Below are 26780 nucleotides of genomic sequence, written 5' to 3' on the forward strand. Positions count from 1 at the left end.
TTTTTTTTCTTATTCTATATCCTGTAAAATACATTAATACAAATGTAAAGCCTGTAATCATTTGAACAGAAGACACAACATTAATAGTTTTCCATCTTTTCACAATTTTAGCAACTTTAAAGTATCAATATTTCATGTGTATTCTCAGAACACTCCTTAGAAACAAAATCAAATCTGATCAACTCTTAAATGTATGCAGTCTATGCCTGCAGCTTTGTGAGGCTGTCTTTCAGCTCAGCAGCTCTTGGAGCTAAATGCTAATGTCAGCATGTTAACATGCTCTCAGTGATGATGGTAACATGTGGATGTTTAGCAGGTATAATGCTTACCATATTCATCATCTTAGTTTGATGTGTTTGCATGCTAAGATTTGCTAATTAGCACTAAACACAAAACAGCTGAGACTGAACAGGACATTATTACCCTTGCAGTTAAAAGCCAAAGTATTGGAAACATGGGATGGGCTGACTGACACTGCCATCACTAGAGCCATATCACTGACACAGCTAAAAATTCAAATGTCTGAATGTAAAAGATGACATTTACTTTTACATAGTGTATTATAATTCATTCTACCTGCCAGCTCTTGTTATTCATCATAAGTATAATGATTCACATTATCAACACAATCCATCTTCATTGTTGAAGATGTTAAGGGCCTTGTTCAGTGAAACATGGTAGCTCACATTGAACCTGGTCTTGCTGCTCTCTTTTTCAACTGCTGGTTTTCTGTCTGATGTCTTTCCCTTTCTAGTGGGTTTAGATTTAATAAGCTTGTCCTTTGTGGTGAATCTCTGACTTTTGGTTTTTCTCTTCTGTTGCACATAACAAGTTGCTGAGTTTTTGTCTTCTGTTACATGTCGGCACTTTGACATCTTGCTGTTGCTATCAGTTGAGGACGTGATAATGTCTCCCTCAGTGGAAGACTCACTTTTCATCATCTGATCCTCCTCAGAGATAAAGTCTTCTACAGGGACATAATCCGACCACACACTAATGTTCACTCTCTGTGCCAACACAGAAAGGCCCCCACACACAGATATACTCTCAAAGTATGGGTACACCTTCTCAGCAAAGCGATGTCTAAACGTGAAAAGATGCATATCATTATCAGTATTTGTGAATTCTAGCATCCCCTCATCCCAGTCCAGCCTCACTCGGATCCTGTAGAGGTGGTGCGAGTTGTCGATAATTTAAGGTCTGAGAGGGAGTGGTCAGAGCTTGGTATTTGTTGTCTCGCAGGCTGATACACCAGAGTCCTGCCTCTGGACAGGCCTCAAACTCTGAATGTCTGGATAGTGACTCAGCAGCCACACCAAGAGTCCAGTTATTGGTGTCACCAACCTGTTAAAATCAATAGAAAGATACTGAAAGATGAAGTAGATGGAAGAGAGAACTCACGTCCTGTGGCTTGTATATACTTTTTGAGGCTGAGATCATTATCCGTATTAGACAGTTAAAAAGTTATACATGGGCTGATATTTGCTTTAGCTCAAAACACATTTATGGCAAGGATATCCCAACTATGACCATTAAAGGTGCTATATGTAAGTATCTGCTATCACTACATAACCAACATTAGCATAAACAGCTGTTTATTTACCAGTCTAGAAGAAACGTTCAGAATCAGTTCGGAATCAAACTTGATTCCTTTACTCACTGAGAGTTGTCTGTAGTGGTTGAAAGCAATGCAAATATTAACTCTTGTTTTGCTTCTATTTCTATCATTTCTTGAAGTTAGCATGCCTACCAGCTAGCCCTGGCCCATCTCATCTCGTAATATCACCAAGCATTAGTGAGTCCAGTCTACTCTCAGTCCAACATGAAAGGATGAGGAAGTCTTGTCTTGTAAATGTAGCCATTAATGCTAAGTTTGGCAATAGCAGTGAGAGCAAAACACTTACATGTAGAACCTTTAAAGAAATGTGTGGCAAGGCAGCGATATTTAACACTATCAATAAACTTTTATTGTCAGTGATGGTGTGTCCTGACAGTCAAAATCAGTATGAAAATGAAACCGCTCACGGTCCGATAAGTAATTCTATAAATACCTCAATATCCCAACAGTGCACTCCTGAGTCAAAGCCTTCTCTTGCCAGAATGCAGGAATAAGGATGGAAACGTTCAGGGTTGGCCAGGACAGGGACAACCTCACCCATATTATGCACAAGCCTCTGTGAAGATCCCATCTGTAGACTATCTAATCCAGGAGACACCCTCAGAGACTGGCCAGCTGTTCTGGGGTCCAGGGTCACAGGAGCTGAAAGATACAAAGGAGGTTTGAACGACTGAAGGAGGGAACAGGAAGAACACATAGTATGCATGGAAATACACTGACTGTAGAGGGCATTGTGTTTCATCTTCTGCCAGACAGAATAGAGAAGGTTGCCCAGGTGTTTGGCCACATCTATTAGAGGTCCGCAAACCTTCTTTGGCTCCCTGTGACTCATCCATGTGCTGCGGTAAATAAATATAGACATGCCAACACTCAGTCACACTTGCTGGTGCTGGAGTATTAAAAATGAATTGAAAGGTCACATACCTGTTCATAGAGTGGTGGTAGTGCTGTAAAAGACATTTTTATGTGTTTATTGTTTTAAATACAAACATCTATTCCTGTTCACTAACTAATCGGGTATAATTTGAGCAATAGTACCTGTAAAAATTCAACTCCATTTCCGCCTGCATCAAGCTCCTCTTCAATGAGTTGGATCTTCTCCTCCAGAGATTTTATCATCTGATTCAATCTGTCTGTTCGCTCTTCTGCCTCTCTCTTTCTCTCCTTTAGTTCCTTCCTGAGTTCAAGTATCCTGGCTGCTTCCTCCTCTCTAAGAAACTGGTGAAGACTCTCAAACTCCTTTTTCATCTGCTCCTCTGTGAGTTTGGCCTCAGCCTAGAAGAATGGAGAGTGAGGAAAGAGTGAGGACATAGTAAGAAAGGAGAGTTAGAACAACACACATTTGGCTGTGCATCTGAACATTTCTGACTTAATTTTAAGTTTCAGCTTGTGGCAGTAGTTCTACCTGGTTGTATCTGGATGCATGTTCACAGGTCTGTGTGGCTTTCTCAAAGTGAATCATCTTTTTCTTCAGCCCATCTAGCAATGTTCTGAGCTCCTCCTAGTGGTCAAAAGGAGAATTACTTTCATTACACTCCATTAGCAACTGTGGGAACACAATGGAACATGACATTGTAACTAAATTCGGCAATCTGAAGTAACTGGGTACATTTACTCAATTTACTGTATTCAAGTACATTTTTGAGGTACTTGTAATCCACTTGAGGTACACTTATATGACACCTACAGTTAGTTTTCAGATTTTATACCCAAGCATATGATGAGTTTATAAAAGAAGTTTCATTATTACAGATTCAACTACACAACAGAAAATATAGTAGCTAAAATCAGTTCCATCTTTGTGAGCTACAATGTTAATATGATACTTAAAGTACAGTGTGTTGATACAGTCAGTGATTATGGTACTTATAATTTTGCTCAAGTAAAATTACTACTGTGAACTTTTAGTAAAAGATCTGAATGCTTCTTTCACCACTGACTAAATAATATGAGACTAATATAGTTTGTTCTCCTGCACCATATTCATGAGCCAGCCCTGTATACTTACAGTATTCACAGGAACCTAACACACACCATCAACGGTGTAGTGTGTGTGTATATGTGTAGGTCACATTTCATGTGATGTGAGATCTAAACATGCATGATATGATACGAGGATAGAAACAATAATTACCAGCTTAGTTTTCACCCCCGTGCCTCTTTAAAAGTCACTCTAAATTCTGCTTGAACTAATCTTAGATTAAGACAAGGCGGCATCTGTTATGGAAGGAAAATGAATATTTACAGAGGATGAAAAAAATGCCTGAGTGCCTCCTTGTTTAAATATCTTCTTGCTGTGGTTGCAGCGAACATGTAAATGAAAAGGTAACAGTCATGAGAGGGCCCCCTTCGTCTTAGTTTAAAAAAAAAAAAGGGTTCCAATCTTGGAAGAGCATTTGCTGAGAGCTCTGTTGTTATTTGATGTCTTTGTACTGCTGTTTGGTTTGGCTTTGTGGCAGCAGGGCAACTCTGACTGGAAAACCAGCATCCAAGCATTCTTTCTGGCAATCATCTGCCCTGCTGAAGACTCCTTGAGGGAAACAGTGAATTCCTGCCAACTGCTCTGTATCTGATCCTTCAGCACGATGGTTTGTGGCTTTCAGTGGAGGAATTTTTACCTCAGGGGTTCCCTAACAGAAGCCACAAATACATTTCAGGGGTTACAAAATGATTAATGGTGTAGTAAAAAAACTTCTTACAAATAATTTGTTTTTTTCTCATGAAATACTACATTTCTTTAGCTTTAAGGGCTCGAAACGTAACTTAAATGAAACAAGGGAAATCATTTTGGTTGAACTGCTGCAAATAAACCTATAACAGGGGCTATCATAGAATAGTTGTTTTATTTTAAGGGAATACAAGTGAAAATGAGAATGTGTTCTGGAAGTTTTACTCATGACAGCTGAAGATTTAAAAATGAGGTAATAAAAAGTTAGCCATTTATATTGGCTCAAATAATTATGTTCTTAATAGTGGAACTAATGTTCTCAGTGAAATGAAAAAGTTATGGAGTCTTAGTCTTAGTGACACTTCCTACCTTGCAGTCAGTTGCAGCCTCAGTTAAGGGGTAAACCCTATGTCCTGTATGGCTCGCAGCTGCACACTGTTTACATAAAGGCTCCAAGTCATCCAAGCAGAACACAGACAGGCTCTCTTCATGTTCCTCACACCGCTCTGAAGAGTCTACTGACCAGGGAGGTGAGGCAAGGCCTTCGGCCCCTGCTCCAAGAAGGGATTCGGGTAGAGGGGATTGGCAGCTCATGGAGGAGCCGTTGGTGGTCAAAGCTTTCAGATATGAAGCCAGTGTGGTTTGTGTCAGAGTTGAGTAGTGACTTTGCATGAAACAGATGAGAAGTGGGAACATGTGTGGACGGTAAAAGGGGAGGAACAGTGTGTCCATGTGTTTTGGTGTTGGTGTTGTGTGTGCAGTAGCCATACATCAGTGTAGAAATGAGGCTGAAGTGTACAGCAGGAGAGGCACTGAAGTTACATACAGTAGATCTGCTTACAAACTCCATCTCAAACTTGAACCTTAGCCAAAGAGCCCACACCAGATGTAGCTATATATCATCCTGCCATGGCACTCTGACTTTCATAACCCTGTGATTTATGGTATATTCTTACATCCCGAGGCCAAGTTCATTCCTGTGCCTTTGCTTGTCATTTTTATGACTTCACCTATTATTTCCCCTCATTCATGTGTAGCAGCTCTTTCACTGAATGGCATATTTAGCAAGCAAAAGTAAGGTGTAACTGGATTCTGGTGGTATTTTGTGGTTTACTTTTGTGAAGTGACAAGTTCTATAATGTGCACAGTTTCACACTTTTAAGATTTTCCAACTTAACATCTCTAGTACCCGATTTTAAAATTACTGTATGTTCATTATATATCAGGTTTGAGCAGCTCTTATAGGATTTAACAGCAAGAGTGAGAATGTCGGCAAGTTTGGAAACATACAGCAGTACTTCATGTACAGTACTGAATGCCAAGTCTGAGTTATGTTAAATGGATCCACTTTCACTGCCCTTTAACATTTTGAGCTGCTCAGATCCTGAGCACATGTAGAACAGATCAGTTTTAACAGGTGAGTCAGATTTCATTGAATCATATGATCTATAGTGAAACAGATGATGGGTGTGGTCACATGCAGTCTGTTTATTTACTCAATTTACGATAGGTCAGGTGCTTTGTGGATAGATTCAAAGTTAACATAAAACAGCAGGTTTCCTGTCTCAACGTTTGATATGTTCAGACAACAATGTGTAACAGATAAGTAGAGAGATTAAAAGCAACATTACTGTGATGACATAATCGTTCCTGCTGTTCATACTGGCCATGAAACTGCCCCTTCCTGACATGACTGCAGTTTAAGAGTTTTTTTTTTTTGCAGTTTTTTCTGTGTAAAAACACATTGTCAGCCCAGTTGAAGTCAGCTGAAGGTAATATGAGGCATCAGCAGTCTGCCTTGGTTCAATCAAGTGGGTATCTTCCAAAGTGTGGTCATTTTAGTGGTACTTTTGTTTCATTGGACAGTGTTTCCTAGCAGGGCCCCAGCAGAGGCAAAGGCAAAAGGCATACATCTTGTACTAAAAAGGCTGAAACTTCAGAAGGCACCCAACTGATTTAACTGCAGCTGCTAAAGCTTAATATTTGGTTAAACTTTGGCGTGCATTTTTTTTTACAGCAAGAGAACTGTGCATTTTGTCTTCCTCCACTGAAATAGCATTCAGTGGGGACCTGTGAACAAAAACTATTTTCGTGTTCACACAGGCACGTGAGGATTGTTTTAAGACAGACTTGAAAAAATGTGAAGCTATCCTTTAACTGTCATCTTAGATGTATCCCTGTCTAGGCTATTTGCTACAGTACATAACTGAAGTAGTGACTGATTTGGCCAAATGCCTGAGCAATGGCCTCTCACACACTGGCTGAGACAAGATGAAACACATCACATCTGCATGTATTTTCTATACAGCCCTCTCTGTGTTGCATGATCTGCTCTGTCAACTCTCTTCTCTCTGTCTCTGCTGTCCTCACTCTGAGCTCCAGTAATCCTCAGACAGCTGAGTGTTGCCTCTCTCTCCTCTCTCTCTCTCTCTCTCTCTCTCTCCCTCTCCAGAAAATTATGTTTGGTGAACTTAAAAGCCTTGTTGTACTGCTGCTAAGAGTGGCTGTCTCCTCTCTTGACTGTACAGCTCTGTCATCAGTCAGCTCAATTACAACAGCTGATTCTGGGTTGTGCCACTTAATATTAGTCATGTCAAGCTCAGAAAATGGATTTTATGGCCTGACTCCAAGGTGATAAGAGGGTGATGTACTAGAGGATGGGCGAAGCACTACGATTCCCCTGTGTCCTCTTCACTGTCCCTCCATATCTGTCAGGTTGGTGACAATTCACACATCAGCCCATACGGCCTGTCAGCTGGTAGATGTGTGAACTGTATTGGTGTCTGTGTGACCTGAGGGGATGAAAAACATGACAAACTCCTTCACACACTCATTTAGCAAAACGTTTAACTTCGAGCCATCTGTTAACTTATCTTCCGTCCACATTATGTTGACAGAGAGGTCAAACCAATGAGGGTGGAGGAGGACAGAGGTCAGAGAGGCTTTGGCTTTTTTACGATGGTGATGACAAGCTGTATGCTAAGAGAAACAAAAAAGATGAGAGGAGTAACTTGATGTAGAAAACTGAAAAGAGAAAGAGACCGACACTTTTCATGTCATTTTCAAATACACCCTGGAACTACCTTTTAATCAGATAACTCACTGTTTCAGGGCTAGAACACTACTTTTGATGTTCGTCTGTAATTTCTACTTGCATTATGTGCTGATGATGTGACTATAAGTGCCTTACATATAAAATTCTGCAACACAACGTCAGAGCTCTGGTGTAGCTCTCATGTCCTCACTCTCTCTCTGAAATAGTGTTCCTGGACCTGATTCCACTGTTTAATGTTGCTGTAAAATAAACCTGAGTATGAGGGCATCAGTGGTGTTTGTAGTTGTTTTGCCACGTTTGTCTCAAGTATTGACTGTCAACATAAATCAGTTTTATTGAGTCTAACACAGTGAAATTGCGTGCGAGTAAAGGAAGAGGTGGGGAAGGATAAAGTGATAAAAAAGGGTGAGGACAATTACAGTTACTACCGATTAAAACAAGAGGTTCGTGCAAGACAGGAGCAGAGGTGAGAAATAAAGGAGAGGAGAGGGATAAATGAAACAGGAGAATGGGAGTGAAGCTCACCTATCACCTAAACTCCAAAGAACACAGATACATCTCAGGTAAGCCTGTCAAAATTAGCGTAAAATATTTCTGAGTATGTGAATGCAGCTCTAATCATTGGACTAACAGGCCAGTCACATTTTTGTCTTACCTTAAGTGTTGCTGTTAGCCGGGTCTGCTTGAACTCAGATCCATAGGGTTATGTGTTGTTTCACACATACACACACAAAAGAACAATGACCTTATTCTCATATTACCTCCCTTTGTGTCCCACTCACCTTTAATCTCAGTCTCTTTGTCCTTTGTCATTCATGCTCAGTGGCAGAGAATGCTGCTATTTAGACAGAGAACATAAGCTTTGTATGTGCACTGTCACTGACTTCACTTAAAGCTTGGTGACAAATTAAATGGGAAAACCAACATATTCCCACATTCTACAGTTTGGTGTTACTCCAAAGTCTCTAAAAGAGGTTCAGTTTAATAGAGATGTAGTGACGGCAAAGGCATATGATTCGCATAATTTTTATATTCATCAAACATTGGCATTTGTTATGTTTCTCTACTCCAGATTTTTTCCTTTCGTTTATCACCTTTCTATTCCAAAGCAAACTGGTACTATATCTCTGTAATCTATAGTCTTCTGCTGTCCCTATGTGAACAAACAGAGCGTGTTGCTGACATCATGGAGAACTTGGCTCCTCTCTATCGACGTCACTACAGCTCAAATCTCCTGACCCACATGAGGAACAAACATGTGGAGCCCACTGAACCCCGTCCTCTGATCCAGCATCTTGTAAGAAAATCGAAAATATTTGATTTTTCATAGTCATCTGCCCTTTTTTGCAGAAACATGAAACTTTGCATTATGTGTATGGTTTTAATAGTTTAATAGTGTATGGTTTTAATAGTGTACGATAGCTTTATCAAACTGGGGCCTTGTGATTCAGGATGTTGTTGAGCATACCGGGATTGTGTTGGAGGGGACTTTGCCTCAGTGCCTCAGTGGGATCTGGACACATCGCCACCTACAGGTTACCAGCAGTTTTACAGTTGAAAGCCGTAATGCCAAAGAGGTAAAAACAGAAAAGCACGAGCTGATCTACAAGTGTTTCTTATTCTGTAGCCTGATCATCAAGTGTGTGTGTGTGTGTGTGTGTATGTGTTTTGTGTATATGTGTGTTTTTTGTGACTTGTGTTCCAGATATTTGAGTGTGGGTGGGGGTGTAACACAGAGCTGGTTATGTCTGGCTGTCAGATCTGCACCTCCATACAAGAACACCGTGAGTTAGTGGACGACATGTGCAGACACATCGCAGGTATGCTATTAGACTACAGCCTCCATCTGCCTGACCTGTCTGAATGTATACACTGCAGCTATTGTTTGATTCTGTACAAACAAACACACGGCACTTCTGTATGGCTGCATGCTTCAGGTAAATCAGGTGGTAAACTGGCGTGTTGGGATTGCCCCACAGCGTTCCCTGTCTTCATACAGCACCCTTACAGTGCCCCAGTGTGTCTGGCCACTGCATCACACAAGGAGCAGACACGGTGGGCCAACATACTACGAGCTGCAACACAACATCAGAGCTCAGGTGTAGTTCTCTAATCACTGTTTCCAATTGTGAGCCAGTCAAAGTTTGCACATGCTTCACCTAATTTGCTGACCATCGATGTGATATGGATTTTCTGCTGCCTCTTAGCACTCTGGTGTGAAGATTCACCAGAATCCAGGGCCTTTTTAGATGCCGTGTCTTTTTTGAAGAGGCTCAGAGAAAGCTGTCAAACAGAGGTACATCCAATGGGCAATGAGATAGAGGTGGGCTATCATCAGACGAGAGATCTGGTATCTCTTTCATTTGCTGATCATCTTATTTTCCCATCCTTGAAACCTCCTTGCCTCCCCAAAAATCCTCCTCTCTCTTTTCTCTGTACGTTTTAAACCACAGGTCTGTTTTTCCTTATCTACCAGTTATCAGACAAAAGGTTTGGTATTTCCACCTCTGTGTGTTGTATGCTGTCACGTGTGAGTGAATTCTTGCTTGTTCCTGTCTTCTTTTCCTGTGATAGGCCTTGTTGCCCCTCATTTACTTACTCTCTCATCTTTCTACTTCTTCTGTTTCTCTTTGCTCCTCAGGTGTTGATGAGCATTCTCATGGAGGAAGTGATGTCCTACCTCAAAGAGCATGTATTCCCTAGGATTATTGTACATCACAGAAGGAAGAAGCAAGCTTGGATCAAAGTAGGTGAAAAGGACAAATATATATGGAGAAAATATTTTAGGTAAACCAATGAACAAACCCTAATCTCTTGGTGTGTATTTATGGATGCCTGCCAGCTGCTGTCTGAGGTCTACGAGACAGCAAAACAGCAGGTAAAAGCTGCGATGTCAGCTCTGAAGGAGGAGCTGTCACTTCATCGTGCTGATGTAGAGAAACAGATCTCCGCAGGACTGCAGCAGGCCAGTCTGCTGCATGACCACATCACTCACACAATCACAGGTGCTTGTTTGTGTCTGCGAATGTCAGGACATGTAAAAAGAGGTCGTACTCTTTGTCCTGATAATCTTTGCTGATCTGTCTCCTCTCACCCTAGATGACACATGCGAGCTGATGTTACAGTGTCTCCTACACACGATCGTCCCGAGACTCGACCGTACTCTGCAGGAAGTGGCCATGCCCATCTATGATGGGTTTGCATCTACCTGGCGATACTTCCTGGAGACGTGTGATGATATCATAGACCTGGGATCGATGAGCATATCAGTTAAAGATATAAAAAAAGAGGTACAATGGACAGTCTTATAATTTAAAGTGGAACGTGTCATTTCTCTAACACACTTTCCATTATATTTTTGTAAAATGCAAGGCAAAAAAAATCGAAGGGGTCCCAAAATGTTTAAATGGATAAGAAAGTAAAACAAAACATACAGAAAATAGGGGTGTCATTTTTCTGACTTTTCTCTAATTTTTGCATTTTTTTCTTTGGTATGTCTAATACTTAGCTCTTCGTGGCTTTAGAAAAAGTCAAAATCACTCACTGGGTACAACTGATGTCAACACTAAGGCACTAATTCTGTGATCATTTTAAATGGTCACAAGCCAAAAAAGTCCGTAAAGCACTTCTCTAGACTCAAAGGTGGTAGCTGCAGATTTTCTTCCACACAAAGTGGCAGCAGAGGAAGGAACTTGGATAAAAAAAAATTCCCTCAGGTGACAGGGGAGGTGTTTTTATAGTTTCTTTAGCCCACTTCATTATTTGTCTGGCAGCTATACAATTCGATAACTATGTGATGGAATGTGAAGGCTTTACAAAGCCTCAGGCATGAAACATTTTAATGGAGGATCATGTAATCCTTCTGTTGAAATTTTAATAATACTTTTCAAGACACTGGAATCTTATCGACCATCTTCTACTAAAAACCAGGGTGGAAATTATCATCTGTTCAACATTTATACACCAAGTCCAAGGCTTTTACCCAGAGCTGTGTCTGAATGGGAACTGAAAAAACTGGCAGCTCAGTCTCATACACTGTGGAGAAAATATCAAGGATGGTTTAATGTTCTCTGGTGAAGCTGTATGTACGATGTTTTGTGTTTGAGGTGCTGATGCCTCTTAGTGGCCTCGGGCCAGAAGATGGCAGGCTGTGGCAGTGCCTGGACAGGCTGGAGCTGAGCTCAGAGGGTCGTGCATGGCTCCAGGAAACGTGGGGAGTCCACAGTGAAACATGGAGGCCTTTGATACTCAAAGCTCAGAACGCTCTCTACAAAGTATTTCAACAAACATGTTGATGTATTCAGTAAATTAAATAATGGCATTTTTAAAATCTTACCACTCTGTCTTTCACATCCATCTCTTCTTTGCTCTCTACCAGGTGGTTGATTTGTGTGCAGTGATGTTCTGGAGGTTGGTCTCTCGATATACATGTTACTCTTTTGACTCAACTCAGCTCATGGTGGTGCTTTGCAAGGTCAAAGACAAAGTAGTCAAGGTGAGTAACATGGTTGGCGTAGGAAGAACACACTTCTGTTATTCACAGTCTGTAAAAATGGTGCTGTCACTGACAGAACTGGAAACCAATCACAATCTCTGTGTCCTCCACATACATGCATGTACTGTAAACAAAACCTACTCATACACAGCACCTGGATGAAGAGCTGTTGACTCTTCGATCTCAATTGATTCTTGACATGATCCTGCAGATAACACTGCCGACATTTATGCACAGTGTGGGTAGACAGGTATGTGTCTTTACATTTTTATATATGTATGTTATCTTATCTATTTTAGTGTTCATTTGTATGGCTACTTCCTTGGTTTTAGGATTTGTCTCGTTATGATGCCATGGTGAAGTCAGAACACGCCCTCTTCATCCACCCTGTCACCATCTTCCACTCCATCCTGAGAGACAGCCTGACCTCTTATATCCAGTCAGGTACAGTGTGTGAAGAGTCATTTATTTAGTCATTGGCTGGGCAAAAACAACCTCACTGCTGTGTGTGTTTTTCTCCCTGCAGTGATGAGGTACTCCCTGCCACAGCAGTTTGTGCCTCTCCCTGTCAGTCCCATTAATCCCTGCAGCTCCCCCTCTGGTTTCCCTGAATCAGCGTATGAGCTGCTGCCTCCTGGTGACTGCTGGGAGAACTTCTGCCAAACCTCTGCTGGCAGCTCTGAAACACTCACACCAAGCACCGTGTCTGAGCGGGATGACACCTTGACCAACTTGGAAAATTCTGGAAACCATGGATTGTCACTGCATGATGCAGGAGAGTATGTCCATCTCACGCAACAGACTGGAGTACAGGCTCACAACCCTCACTGAGGACACCACCATGCCATCATCTGAATTTATTTTATTAGCCTTTTTCACACCAAAGATCCAATGTAAATAGGAAAAAAACTAAGTGTCAACTAGCTATATTAATGAAACTGGTTTAGTGTGATCCAGAGGTATTTTAACCATAAAATGCTTATTTATTCAAATCACAAATTTCAAAGAAAAAAAAACGATCACAACCAAACATAAACCACATAACCTAACTGTACCTCTTCTATGTTATTTTATAGTTTGTGGCTGGCATTTTTCACTATTTTATGATATTTTAAAGACTACATAAGAAAAATAATGGCAATAATATTTAGCAGCTGCTCTGTAGTATACTGGCTCATGAGAGCCTACAGTCCAGTAGCCATACTGCTTGCACACTTGTGCAAATAGTCATTGTTTTGCTTGGCAAGGCTTTTCTTTTCAACATATTTTTGAAATAAACAATAACACTACAATGAAGTGGTATCCAACCGACTCCTCAGGACATGCTCATCCTCAGGAGTCACAAGATAATTAAAAGGATAGGAATGAGAAAAAAATCAGTTTCACTTGTTCTTCTTGATCTTTTTCGTTAAATACTATGATCACCTTTTCAAGAAAAAAAATCTGTCTCTGTTTGAAGTTCTTGTCATGAGGGGCACAAGTAAGTCAAGCAGACTGGGCTGAAAGGTTGACGGTGAGAATCGCCAGTTTCTTTGTTTCTGAACTTCATTATTATCCTCCAGAAGTGTAACAGGCTTGCAGTACACTGAACTCACTGAACACGCCCAGGGCTTTCTATCCGCTTCCTATAGACTACAGCTGGATCTATTCTTAAAGGGGAGGACAGCAAATTACAGGAGGACACCTTAAAGTCCACTTCTCTTTCTTGGACACAAAACGATATTTTAATGAAATAAAATGAATTTTAAGACAAACCTGGTAGGAGCTGCCTGAGATGATGCATTTTCACCAGAAAGGCCACAGCCAGGAGCGCTGGCCAATGACGGCCTTTTGAGAACACCGAGTTCCCCTTAAACCAGTCCGGACCTGCCCTTTAATTCAGCCTGCTCCTCCGCCATGTATCCATTATCGGCATAACACAACAGCGGGACCCTCAGCCACTACATCCCTCCTGCGTCCTCCTTCTGTCCGCCGCGCCACCACCGAGTTTCTCTCCCCTGCCATGCTCCGGGTCACCTCGCTGCTGCCTGCCCTGCTGTTCGTTCTCCTGCCGGGCTTGAGCCGGGGATATTTCCCCGAGGAGCGCTGGAGCCCCGAGTCTTCGCTCCTCGCTCCCCGGGTCGTCCTCGCGCTGGTCTGCCGCAACTCGGCGCACTCTCTGCCGCTGTTCCTCGGTACCATCGAGCGTCTCAACTACCCGAAGGACCGCATTGCGCTGTGGTGAGTGTCATCGCTGTAAACATAAAAAAACAAGCACGGAAATAAATTATTATCAGAGGGAATGTTAGACTATATCATGTCAAAACTTCTTCTTCTTCTTTTTTTTTTTTTTTTAACAAGTATTCAGGATACTTAGGAATAACTCAAGGGGAATGATGGACGACATTGTGTGATTTTACGTCAGCCTGGGCTCATCATAGCGGGACTAGAGACACGTCAAGCCCTCAGGAATAATATAGAGGAAAACTAGTGAGTTGTGGCCAGGTGGGGCCGCTGTGGTATTATCAAGATGTGGAAAAACGTATGAGCGCTATATTTCCACACTTAACAAACCGAATGGGTTTTGAAACGAGTCGAGGTTAACAGCAGCCTGGCTCTATACGTTTGATAGTTTTGGCTCCGGCAGCAGAGCTCAGAGGGCGGGTTGCTCCCGCAGAGTCGTGCCAGTGAAAAGTTCCATTCAGTCACAGATCTTCTCTCTCATCGTCCCTCCGTTTCACCCCCCCCGTTTCCTCCCCATTTCTTTCCCCCTCCTTCTCCCACTTCCACATCGCTAGTCTTGCATTGCAGTCTCGGCAGGAAACAAAAACAGCACTGTTGTTTAAAGACTGCTTTAACATTGGCACCTGAGCTGTCAAAATCTCGTACAATCCAGGTACAGTCCCACGAAGCTGCCTATTAAAAGCCTCTGCAGGACTTCATTTACCTCGGGCTGTTTTTTTTCCTGCCACCCAGCCCCCAGCTTTCTGGATAATTCTTGACTTCAGCACTGCTCACTTCCTCTTCTCATTTTGATCCCGTGCCACCAGATCTGTTTTTGAAGATTAAGTTAATCTTTTCATCAGCGTTCAGACCTGACAGGTTAGATTATATTCTGTAACAACCCAGTGACCCAGTAAAAGAAAAAAGGGCAACAGCCTCAAGTACTGTTGTGTTTAAAGTGATTTTTTAAATTCTGATTTTGAATTAGAACTGTTATGAAATGATTGTCTATCAAAGAGGGTGCTGTGCCTCTTCAAAATGTTGAACTGAACTTTCTCAGTGGGAGTTAAGATGAGTGCCCCATGTGTCTCTTAAAGCAAACCAGCCTGGATTTTGCGCCTTTTCCCTTGTGTCTGAGCCAGAAATTCAGTCTCCGTGTCTGACTCTATAACTATGCCCATGTGGCAGACTGAGCTTCTCCTGTGTGGTTGCTTTGATCTACAGCATATCTCTTCCCTCGATGGAAGAACTGACATAAAAAGTTTTGAAATGCAGTGTGAAAGACATAAACCGAGCTGCCTGCCGGCCACCTGTCGATACCTGCAGTTATCAGCATGACAATTTAAGATGGAGTACTTGGCAAGCAACAACATGGACACACATGCATGCAGACTGCCTAATGGTGAGTGTGCAGTCTGCAGGGACACGCCAGATAGATAATATCAATTCATAAATCATCCCTTTTCATCCCCCCTGCTTCTGTCTCAGCTCTGTCATATCCGTTAGGCATGGTTCTACTGCTGGCATGCAGGCAATCCCAAATATTTACATAAACCTTTTTTATTCTCTACCTCTGCTGTGGTCAGATATTTCTCTCAAACAGAGAGGGGAAAGTTAGACAGATGCAGAGAGAGAGAGAGAGAGAGACAGAGGAGGAAGAAGATGGATCGGTGAGTCGGTCACATGTAGGTGCTGGGACGGCACTGCTGTGTTAAGTCGCCACAGACAGATGGGAAACTAACACTCGCAGCACGCCGACCGTCACTCTCTACATGACAGGGTTTTCTACTAAATCTGTTTCTCTCACATTCTTTTGCTCCCTCGCCCTGTTTGTGCCTCTGCCCCTCCCCGACGTACACTGGGATTTGTTATGATAACACAGACAGCAGATGAATGTCGCTCCTCCACTTCTCAGCCACTATTGTCTGTCTTTGTTCTTCTCTGTCCATGCCTGATGTTAGTGATGTGAAGCTCTGCTGTAATGACAACCAGACCCTCAGAGAGTGAAAAGCAAACGTAGAACTGCATAGTGAATTAGTATCATAATACAAGACTCATTATCATCTGTAATTTGGTTTTATTATACATTTATCTTAAATGTTGTTATCCTAAATGTAAGGCTGCACTAATCAATATTATTATATTAACAATGGATCAAATGACGATGTGCAGTGCAAAAGGGCCTCACTCATAGTGATGCACCGACAGAATTACCACCTGGCTCTGCCATCTGTGAAGGAATTTTTCCTTCTTTAGGTCTGTAGGTTTTATTAGGCAGTGGTTCCACAGGTCACTTACAAGTTGGCCCTAAAGGCCTGTCTCTAGGATAGCTCTGACGACACTGATAGGGTCCAGCTGGGCCAGTCCCCAACGGCAATTGCCATAACAACCAAGGTCGTAGCACAGACCCCGCTCTCGTAACAGATATGATAAACCAAGCCTCCGGTTGAGAGAGGAAACAGTCATAATAACAGGTGCCCCATCAAGGTTACGAGGTACACGTTCTTCCCTTTGGAAAGTATTGCATGAGAATATACAACATGACTTAGGTGAATGTGATTTATTGTTTAGGATTTGCCACCGTTAGAATCTAGTCTTACGAAGAATGTCCTTATCTGGACATGTCGTAAGTTTTGTTTGAGTTCTGCAGGGAGGACAATCCTCAGAATTGGGTGGCATCACACAGTGTTAACTAGTATTACTCATCTCTATTCTGCTTGGCTGAGCTTCAATAAATCCTTCTGATTAAGACATCTGGATCTCCTGAAACTTCTTCCATCGTGTGTTAGCCAGCTCACAGATTTCCATCACACCACTTCCCTCAGATTTAGCATCTTTCACCTCATTGTTAAGTTTTTTCTGTTAAAACACTCATTTCTCGAAAGTTTTGTTTCCAGCAGCAGCAGACAGCTGTTAACAGTAAAAAAGAAGAAGATAAGCCTGTTAAGGTGATAATATGTTAGTGTTATGTGTTCCCCCAGGTGACAAAAAAATTAATTAAGTTTTACGGTCGCGATACACCTGATAGTTTTCAGAGCTTATTGGTGTGTTCTAGCTCTCTAAAATTATGAGTTCATAAAAACATTTAATTCCCACATTTGAAAAGATGGAAATTGAAAATGCATTGCTTTTTTGTCTGATAAACAACATTTATTTTTCATCTTTTTCTCTTACTGAAATTGTTGTGGCTGTATTTTCTGTGAATCTACTAATAAATTAATCAAACAGTCCTTCCAGCATTGTTTTGAAATATCATATATTTAATTGTCAGTATCAGTCAGTGCTGCTAACCAGGTTCAAATACCAAAATTCTGCCAGTACACAGAACTGATCTGGAGAGCAGTGTTTATTTTATTTTTCTCTTTGTAATTTAAAATCTGCCTGTGTCACTGCATGGAACTTATTGGGATCATTCCTCTGTGTATAAGGTAACATGAGGATATAACTACACATCACATAAGATAAGCATAAGTGAAAGTTTTGAGTTACTATTTATGTACAGACATTAGCTCATTGCAGTAAATGAATGGAGTGAACCAGAGAACAGTGTCGCTGTGCAGATGCTGTTTGAAAGGCAGAATAGTAACTGCTGGCAAATATTCATGAATACGGAAACAACATGCACAGGGATTGCTGTGGTGCAGGTGGTCAGTGGGCCCAGTGCAGCTGAACAGAGGTGGAGTTTGTCTGCTGTTTTTATGAGGATCAGTTTCATTTTGTGGTCAGAATTAGGACCAGTATCACTCCCATCTGTTTCATCAGTTTCATCAGTATTATTGTATGTATGTATTGTCGCTGTAAGACAAAATTCTACACACTAAGATTTTATCTGCGTATCTGCCCCAAGTACTGATCATTGTCTTACACAGTTCCAGATCAAGGAACACGCTTTTAATTATGTTTTTTTTTTTTTTTCATCCTCCCACAGGGTGGCGACAGATCACAACCTAGATAACACCACAGCCATCCTGAGAGACTGGCTCATAAAAGTGCAGAATTACTATCACTATGTGGAGTGGAGACCTGAAGATGAACCCAGGTACTCTGTGTGTGTGTGTGTATGTGTGTGTGTGTGTGTGTGTGTGTGTGAGAGAGAGAGAGAGAGAGTGAGTGAGCGTCTGGGAGAATGAGTGAGTGTGTGTGTGATGAATATGTTGCTTAATTTGTCTGTCTGTGCTTGTCTCAGTGCCTTTGAAGATGAGGTGGGGCCTAAGCACTGGAATAATCTCCGATATGAACATGTAATGAAGCTCCGTCAGGCAGCGCTGGACACCGCCCGTGAGATCTGGGCTGACTATCTCCTGGTATGTTATCCTCCACTCAACAGCTTCACAAGCCTCTTCTTATTATGTACTCTGAGCGATGTCAGTGACTCAGGATCAGATGTGTGAGCAGATAAGTGTAGTAACCTGATTCACGGCACTCAACTCTTTGAATATCCATTCATCGTCTATATCTGCTTATGCCTGGTCAGGGTTATGGGGTAGAGATTAAAAATGTAGATCAGAAAGCAAAGCTCAGTCTTACACATAAAAAAGGCAAAGTGACAAAATCAGTTCCCATGAAGAGACCATGTTTTTGTGGCTGACAAACATATTGGATGACTACTTACTAATGTTGTTTTGTTAAATGATTTAATGTCTTAATGGATTTAAAATATATTGTTTCTTATTAACAAATGCTAACATCTGTTGCACATGCTCATTATCTGTGTTAGCAATTCCTCACTTTTTAGCCATTTTGTTGCAGCTAACTGGTAATGTCAAATGTAGCATTGTAAGTAGTGTTGTTACTATGGTAACTCTGCATTTTCATCTAAGATGATTTGAGATAGCTAAAAGGTTTCTCCTTGAGCTTGTAAGCTCCGGCAAAAGTATTTGAGATTGCCACCACACACACACACACACACACACACTTACTTCTGACAATGAATTCTGTCAATTATTTTTACATCAACAAAATTCTTTTTGACTATGACGTGTAATTAGTGTGAAATGTTCAGTTTCCTGTTATTTATTGGCAGGTGTTTGAGCCAGTACCCATGTATCTGGGATGAACTAATATCAAGCTGATATTTCAGCCAGGCTCTTGGTCGGGCCCTAGTAAAAAAAAACATCAGCTCGGTCAGACTGGAGAGGTGCAGTTTCAAATGTTAGTTCAACAATGACTTCAGCTTTAAATCGGCAGTATGAAATGCAGTGGACAAATATCATGGCTGAAGAAAATTCAGTTTGTTTGGGAGCAGCCTCTATTGATTGGAGCTGTTCTAGGTGAGATACGTTGACACAAACAGCCACAAGGTTTAAAGGTCAAGTTTTGGCATTGACAGAACTGTTCTTCTCTGGACATGGAGCTACATTTATTCAAAACACAACACAGAGTAAAGTACAGTCTATTGCAAATACAAGTGCAGTCTGATGGTGGAGGTTGTTGAAGCTGCAGCAATGAGCTTAATGCTCACGTTCCTAGTGCTCTGTGATCAAACCATGTTGCTGTGGCTCAATCAATCATTTAGTGTCAGCAGGTGACATTTTGTATGTGCTTGTGTGTGATTGTTGTCAATATTGTGCCCTTCTCTTCCATCTGCAGGTGGTCGACTGTGACAACCTGCTCACCAATCAGGATGTGCTGTGGAAACTGATGAGGGAGAACAAGACCATTGTTGCTCCCATGTTGGAGTCCAGAGCTGCATACTCCAACTTCTGGTGCGGCATGACTTCACAGGTACGACAGACGCTTTCTTTTGAGCTGTTCACCACTTACACCTGTGGACCAGCTTTAGGTACACGTCACACAGCCTTTGCACCAGATTTAAACATTGAATATGGAGTACCTGATACAGTATGGCTGTGGTATAAATGTTCTGCTGTGACTAATGTAGCAGCACCTGTGACAGATGCCAGATGGCAAAGAAAGATATAAGTGCAGTACCTACAGAAAGAATATTTAATGGGTAAGGTCACTTTAAAGTCACTACATCCAACCAAATTCTTTTTAAGTCCCTGTAAGACTATTAAACAAATATCCTGCATCGTCTTGAAATGATGAACTACATGTTAATTCAGCTCTGGAAAAAAGTCCACCAACATGCTGTTCTACTTTACCCCATAAACATGAGATAAGAAGATAATTTATCATATTGACTTTATAATTAAAAACCTCTTTTTTCACATCTTGGATAAATAACTCAACGCACATGAAGTCCAATATTAAATCCATGAGTTACTGACAGTGAGTAAAATATCAGTTTTTATGTGCATCTGGTGAATAACAGGATGCACCCTTCAAATCACAGAAATATAATCTAGAAAGAATTTTACACTTAATTATTTTTTCTTATGCATGAGGAAATCGAGGTTGTGAAATAAGTCATTTTAGAAACACTGTAAATGAGTCAATTTGAAAGCATAGGGGAGGTGTTTTCTTGTTTTTTTAATCATGTTCAGTGTAGTATTTTCCCTCTGATTGCTGTGCAGGAGCTGTTTGCTTTGGTAAATATAATTTGTAAATCAAAGTAAATTATTTCACAGGTGAACTCAAACTCAACTGATTGGATAATGTAAGATTCAACACTGTTAAAGGTTCATGATGAGTAGATTATACTGTATGGCTGGTGTTTGTGCTGCTGATAAAGTTTACGCAAAACTAGCAGCCACATTGTTTTTTAATCGACATATGCCTCATGTTATTTAAATTAGTTGTTAAAAATACTTTTTGATATTTGCGCTGTGAGAAAGTGAAAAATATTATCTTGAATATAAAGACACTTGCCCACGCAGTCACGTATCATGCACACTGTCTGTGATCTATTTCTGTCTAGACAGGATGCCTTCAAGTACTCATCTGTGGCTCTTTTCAAATCAGAGTAGACATTCGGACATTGTCTGTCCTCTAACACAAAATAAACCAACTTCAACCAAGAGGCTGCCTCTGTGATCCCCCCACAGAAAATCTTCTTCATTGACAGTTGATAGGGCTGAAGCCAAAAGGGAATAAGCAATGTCTGTCAGTCTTTTTCTATATGTCTATAAGTGGGTATTGCTCTGTTCCATTTTTTTAAATTCACTATCAAAATAAATCTTTTTTCAAATTAATGCAGTAGTAAAAAAAAAAATTGAGTTTCCAAATATGTCTTTCCTTTGGGCAGCCAATTTTCTCAATCAAGTCTTAGTCAAATCCCTCAAATGAAGTTACCCCTGACAGCTTTTTTATTTCATTTGGTAACTATCTGGAAAATTGGATGTAACTATACAGCGTTGTGTGTGTACTCCCTGCAGGGTTACTATAAGCGCACACCAGCCTACATGCCCATCCGTAAGCAGGAGCGTCGTGGCTGTTTTGCCGTACCGATGGTCCACTCCACCTATCTGGTGGACCTACGGAAAGAAGCCTCTCGTCAGCTGGCTTTTTATCCACCACACCCAGAGTACAGCTGGACCCTGGATGATGTCATCGTCTTTGCCTACTCAGCTCGCATGGCAGGTGAGACGAATGCAAGAGAGATGGACTAAATTAAATGTTTTTTCCGGTCATGGCTTCCTATGTGTGTAAGCATTTTTTGCCTTTCTTTTCTCTTTCTCAGATGTGCAGATGTATGTCTGCAACAAAGAAACATACGGGTATTTCCCAGTGCCAATGCGTTCCCATGCTACCTTGCAGGATGAGGCGGAGAGCTTCTTGCATACACACCTTGAGATCATGGGTGAGTCAAGAGGTTAAAGAGCGCTCAGGAGGACTAGAATGATTTCTTTGTGTTCTGCAGTTTTAGAAAAAGGGTGTGAGTTTGCTTGTGATGAAGCACTTAAACACACACTAGGCTGCTAGCTTTGTTGGTTTCAGTTTGATTGATCTGTTGTTGCTCTGACCATCTTTCGCTTGCAGTGTCATGTTGTGCTGAGTGTTGTTTTCTGGAGGTAGCAGAAAACTTAAGTACTTAAGTTATAGAGTTATGAGATTGTGCCATGGCAAAATAATACTCTATGTCGCTGCCTAAAAACTATATACATAGTTTGATTTGTCCACTTTTGCAGATGACAAAATGCCATTAAAATGCAAAAGAAATGCGGTGACAGATTAGGTGTGACTGTAAACCGGTAAAGACTACCAAAATAGATTCCATGTTATCAGCATTATCAGGTAATGATAATGACAGTAATAGAAATAAAAATAATCTGTATACATACCATATGCTCTCTATACATATACTCTAACTTGTAAAATCAAAGCAAAAGTTAAATTATGGTTCATTTTTGGAGAGCATCCTGTGGTTTCCTGAACCACATTTTGGGAACCTCTGTCCCAACAGCATTACACATTCTCTTTGTAACCTTCCCCCCTTTTTTTTCTTTGAAAGTGAAAAATCCTCCATTGGAGCCCTCCAGCTTCCTGTCTCTTCCTCCGAAGCAGTCTAACAAGATGGGCTTTGATGAGGTACACACAAACACACACCCACGCACCAACCCCCACCCCCACCAAACACACACACACACACACACAAACAAATGTACACAATAACCAAAGCATGTGTGTGTGAGATTTTGCTTTTGTGTGCACCCAGGTGTTCATGATAAATCTGGTGCGGAGATCTGACCGTCGTGAGCGAATGCAAAGAGCTCTGTACGAGCAGGAGCTCAACTGTAAGGTTGTTGATGCTGTGGATGGCAAGTACGTTTCTCATCTTCTCTCTCCCCTGCTGCCTGTGTTTTTCTGATTTGTGCCTCTGCAAAATGCGGTGTAGATTGATGTGGGGAGGCAAGGCTGAGACAAACAACCAGGTGAAAAGTAGTGGGGTGCATGCTGTCATTTAAAGATTCCCTGAACACATAGTTTTAGCTCGTCTGGGGAAATTATAATTCTAATCTTTATGTAGCCTACCCTGTCATTAGGGTGTGTCATGTTTTACATATTTGATTATGTCTTCTCAACACCTGCATATTTGTTATATTTGTATTGTACATTTTTATTCAGCCCTTTGCTTCCCATTTTCCCACAGACATCACATCCATGTAATTTATTGTTTCCATCCCTAATCTCTGTGTTTATCCCTTCTCTGTCCTCTCAGAGCTCTGAACAAGTCTGAGATAGAGTCTATGGGGATTAAGATGCTGCCGGGGTACAAAGACCCTTATCATGGTCGACCTCTCACCAAGGGTGAACTGGGCTGTTTCCTCTCTCATTACAACATCTGGAAGGAGGTGAGACGCTCAGACAGGCCGCAGGCCTCCGGGTATACCTGTGCATGGCAGATAACGTTTATTACTGAAAAACACAGTAACTCAGTTTGAGTAAGGAAAGGCAGCTTGTTTTATTTATGCTCCAATAAATGTACTAGTCTTTTGTGAGATATGTTTTTTAGCAACTTTCAGGAAATCTCTCTCCGATTAACACAGAAACAGAAAGAAGAATAAAATGTTGTTGCCATTACTTCTGTAGTTGTATTAATTCTGATCAAAGAGGTCTGAATGTCATGGATATCAGTAAAGGACCTTGTGACCTTGTAAAGAACCTTTTCCATTACACTAATGCTTGATGACACTACAGATTGTATAACCAGGCTCACCAGCTTTTCAGCAGCACTAATCCTTATATGTGTGTTCAGATAGCAGACCGTGGTCTGCAGACCTCCCTGGTCATCGAGGACGACCTCCGCTTCGAGGTGTTCTTCAAACGTCGTCTCCAGAATCTGCTGCAGGAGGTGACGACGCACAAGCTGGACTGGGATCTCATGTGAGTCATGCTTCAGTGAACGGAAGGAAAACATGGTGTAGTAAACAGAGAGGATTATCATCCCCCTACAGTGAAATCCGTCCATCTGTCACACACAATATCTCAGACACCACTGTTCAGATGCCGAAAACACTTGAGGAAATAATGCATCTTATCATCCCCACTACTAAGCACTGTGTTGTAGCATTTTCACATTCACAGTGAGACGTGGAAAAGGCTGCTGTGATAGAACAGCAAGGTGGGAGGACTTATTTCTGAAAAGCATAAGTCCTGTGGATTTTTTTCATAGTGTTAGATGAAGGACAATTTGAGCACTTCCAAATCTTGGATGAGCATAAAACTCATATTTACTACTGAATCATCAGCACTAGAAAGTTATTTTATAAGAAGTCTAAGGTACTCCTGAGGAGGGTTTTGCTAAGAAACATCCAATCACTGAGCTGAATCAAATCTTTTTTGGTCAAATTTGATGAACTATGGTGCATTGTTATGTTTTGATTCAGTACTACTCTGATTTGAGTCTTTGACTAACATCTTCAGAGGCCGAGGTTTGTGGATATTGTATTATTTAGAGCCATACATACCAAACTGACATGTCAAAATAGGAGTTGACACTGAGAAAAATTACTTCCCAAATCTGTTCGTCCTTCACTTCACAACTGTATTTCTGGTCAAAACAAAAAATGATAAATTTGTTACTGATTGGCTGGAGGAAAGGGTGATGACTCCATCATATATGGAGAATAATATTTGTATTGATGCCTAAATGTATGGTCAGACTGCACAGAGATATTAATTTGTGCATGTTAGAGAAATAAATAAATAAAATTAAATAAATTAGATAAATAACTTCATTATCTCTCATTTCCTTTTGCCGTAACATTCTCATATAGTTACATTGGACGGAAACGCATGCAGGTGGACCATCCTGAGAAGTCTGTGCCCAATATACATAATCTGGTGGAGGCTGACTACTCCTACTGGACACTAGGCTACATGTTGTCATTACAAGGAGCTCAGAAGCTCCTCAGGGCTGAGCCTCTGACCAAGATGCTTCCTGTCGATGAGTTCCTCCCTGTCATGTACAACAAGCATCCAATGTGAGTACAACACTCCCTCTGCTCCCCGTATCTTCTTTCTGCTCCTCTTATCTGTCTGTGTCTGTGTCTTTTTGATTCTGTCATGTAGTGCTCTTGTTAATCTCTTCACATCCCCAAATGTCTCACTCATCAGTTCAGAGTACATGGACCACTTTGAACGTCGAGACCTGCGCGCCTTTTCTGCAGAGCCTCTTCTGGTTTATCCAACCCATTACACAGGAGACCTCGGCTATATCAGCGACACGGAGACGTCGGTGGTCTGGGACAACGAGACAGTCAAAACCGACTGGGACCGAGCCAAGTCGAGGAAAACTCAGGAGCAGGAGGAGCTGAGCTTTGAGGCCCAGAACTCTGACGTACTGCAGTCCGAACTGGAGAACTGGAGCAAACGGGACGAGCTGTGACGAAGAAGAGAGGACGTAAGAGGGAGCAAGAGAGAACTCTGGTATACAGAGATGAGGATGAGGGAGATAGAACAAAGCTGTGATCGTGGGGGAAATGGATGAGAGGGAGGGAATATAACAGAAAGCAGGGGAAGAGGGAAGAAAGGCAGAGTAGATGGTCACAAGGCTGATGAGGGATAAATGCTTTTCCTTGTACATTTCTCTCTCCACTATTTGATCTTTCTCATAAGAGACAAGGTTAGATGCAGTGTTAACTCTTGAAGAGTCAGCTAACAGCTTTTGTTTTATTTATTGCATCTAGTGCTCATCCCTTGACCACAGCCACGGTCCATTAATAGTCCTCATTATTTTTATTGCAATTTTCCCCAGACTTGCCCCACACACTATTCAAAATAAATTCCAATTTAGTGCTTTTTACTAAAACTGCTGGTAACATTTCAACTGTCCAGTATAATTTCACATCACAAAAACTGCAGTATGTTTTTGGTTTAAAATAAAAGCTTCAAAATTTTCTAATTAATTTCTTTTTAATTAATTTCTTGTAATTTTTTCATTGGATTGACTAAAAAAGGTGACAAGGAAGAAAACAGAATCACTAAAATGTTACCTTTGCTGTATGGTGCTATACTCTATCCCAGTGGTTCCCAACCTGGCTTTTGAACCTCAAAACAAAGTAATGTCTGCTTCCAACTTGGTTGCATTTGTCTGTTGGTTGTGATGACTTCTTCTTTGTTTTTATAATAGTCATTTATAAAGAAAAAGTATCCAGTAAATCACAAGAAGAATAAATGAATTGTAAATCATCTTGGGACCTCTCATCTTGTGACAACTTGTGGGGGTCCAAACCCCCAGGTTGGAAACCACTACTCTGTCGTCTTCTCCTCTTCTAGTGACTCTGAACTCCATGCAGTTCAGTTTAGCTCCATGTGGCTGATATGTTATTTATTATACATTTTTTGAGGTTATCACCTAACCTTGCTCATTTTTTCACTCATGAATGTATAAGTGTTTTCCTTTATTATTTTCCTTTACATTTTTACAACAGCAGTTTGGTTTAGTGATTCAGTATTTTTCCCCTCACTACATGTTGCAGTTTCAACCCAAACATGCAGCTTTTGTTGCATTTTGTTCAGTGAAGATCAAAAAAACAAATGAATATACATTTTTTAACTTCTCATGTTTTGTCTCTTCTCAGTGTGTACAAAGTGTGTGTGTTAACCAAAGAAAGAATAAAAACTTTTATAATGAATGGCTTGTTTGATTATGTATTTTTTATTTTTATTTTTACACACAGCATTTCTTTAACCACTTATTAAAAACTGTATCCTGGAGGACTGACAGAAGAAGCTCTACAGCTGTCGTTTAAACTAAATGCTAATGCCATGCTAACATGCTCACATTGGCATGCTAACCTGTCAATGTGTAGCTAGTGATATTTACCATGTTCACCTTTTTAGTTTAGCATGTTAGCTTGCTTACATTTGCTAATTAGCTGTGAACACAAAGTACAGT

The 26780-nt window shown here is 41.1% G+C and overlaps 3 protein-coding genes across 5 annotated transcripts; 2 read left to right on the forward strand and 1 right to left on the reverse strand.

Annotated features, from left to right (window-relative positions):
* Positions 1 to 1985: 1985 nt before the first annotated feature.
* On the reverse strand, positions 1986 to 4958 carry LOC108885419 (E3 ubiquitin-protein ligase TRIM17). Its single transcript, XM_051070285.1, has 5 exons — positions 4656 to 4958; positions 3024 to 3119; positions 2657 to 2893; positions 2339 to 2565; positions 1986 to 2260 (listed from the first exon to the last, which is right to left on the reverse strand). Exons 1-5 carry the CDS (start codon positions 4956 to 4958, stop codon positions 2197 to 2199), a joined length of 927 nt encoding a protein of 308 aa, XP_050926242.1. The 3' UTR covers positions 1986 to 2196.
* A 2336-nt stretch (positions 4959 to 7294) lies between these two features.
* Positions 7295 to 13500, forward strand: LOC127142494 (protein Niban 1). Of its 3 annotated transcripts, none has more exons than XM_051070764.1 (14): positions 7295 to 7904; positions 8511 to 8638; positions 8793 to 8918; positions 9047 to 9161; positions 9279 to 9440; positions 9549 to 9664; positions 9983 to 10087; positions 10184 to 10346; positions 10441 to 10631; positions 11448 to 11615; positions 11720 to 11836; positions 11988 to 12086; positions 12169 to 12280; positions 12363 to 13500. In XM_051070764.1, exons 1-14 carry the CDS (start codon positions 7850 to 7852, stop codon positions 12665 to 12667), a joined length of 1962 nt encoding a protein of 653 aa, XP_050926721.1. In that variant the 5' UTR covers positions 7295 to 7849; the 3' UTR covers positions 12668 to 13500. The 3 variants fall into 3 exon arrangements, with proteins under 3 accessions (XP_050926721.1, XP_050926722.1, XP_050926723.1); XM_051070765.1 differs by having other exon boundaries at positions 9549 to 9637; XM_051070766.1 differs by lacking the exon at positions 11448 to 11615.
* Positions 13501 to 13685: 185 nt separating this feature from the next.
* On the forward strand, positions 13686 to 26517 carry colgalt1b (collagen beta(1-O)galactosyltransferase 1b). The gene is made up of 12 exons (XM_018679771.2): positions 13686 to 14056; positions 17967 to 18077; positions 18225 to 18342; positions 19628 to 19762; positions 21316 to 21520; positions 21621 to 21740; positions 22392 to 22468; positions 22596 to 22702; positions 23100 to 23232; positions 23637 to 23764; positions 24658 to 24864; positions 24998 to 26517. Exons 1-12 carry the CDS (start codon positions 13839 to 13841, stop codon positions 25266 to 25268), a joined length of 1830 nt encoding a protein of 609 aa, XP_018535287.1. The 5' UTR covers positions 13686 to 13838; the 3' UTR covers positions 25269 to 26517.
* The last annotated feature ends 263 nt before the right edge of the window (positions 26518 to 26780 follow it).

The sequence above is a fragment of the Lates calcarifer genome, linkage group LG5, assembly GCF_001640805.2.
Source record: "Lates calcarifer isolate ASB-BC8 linkage group LG5, TLL_Latcal_v3, whole genome shotgun sequence".
Classification (NCBI taxonomy): domain Eukaryota; kingdom Metazoa; phylum Chordata; class Actinopteri; family Centropomidae; genus Lates; species Lates calcarifer.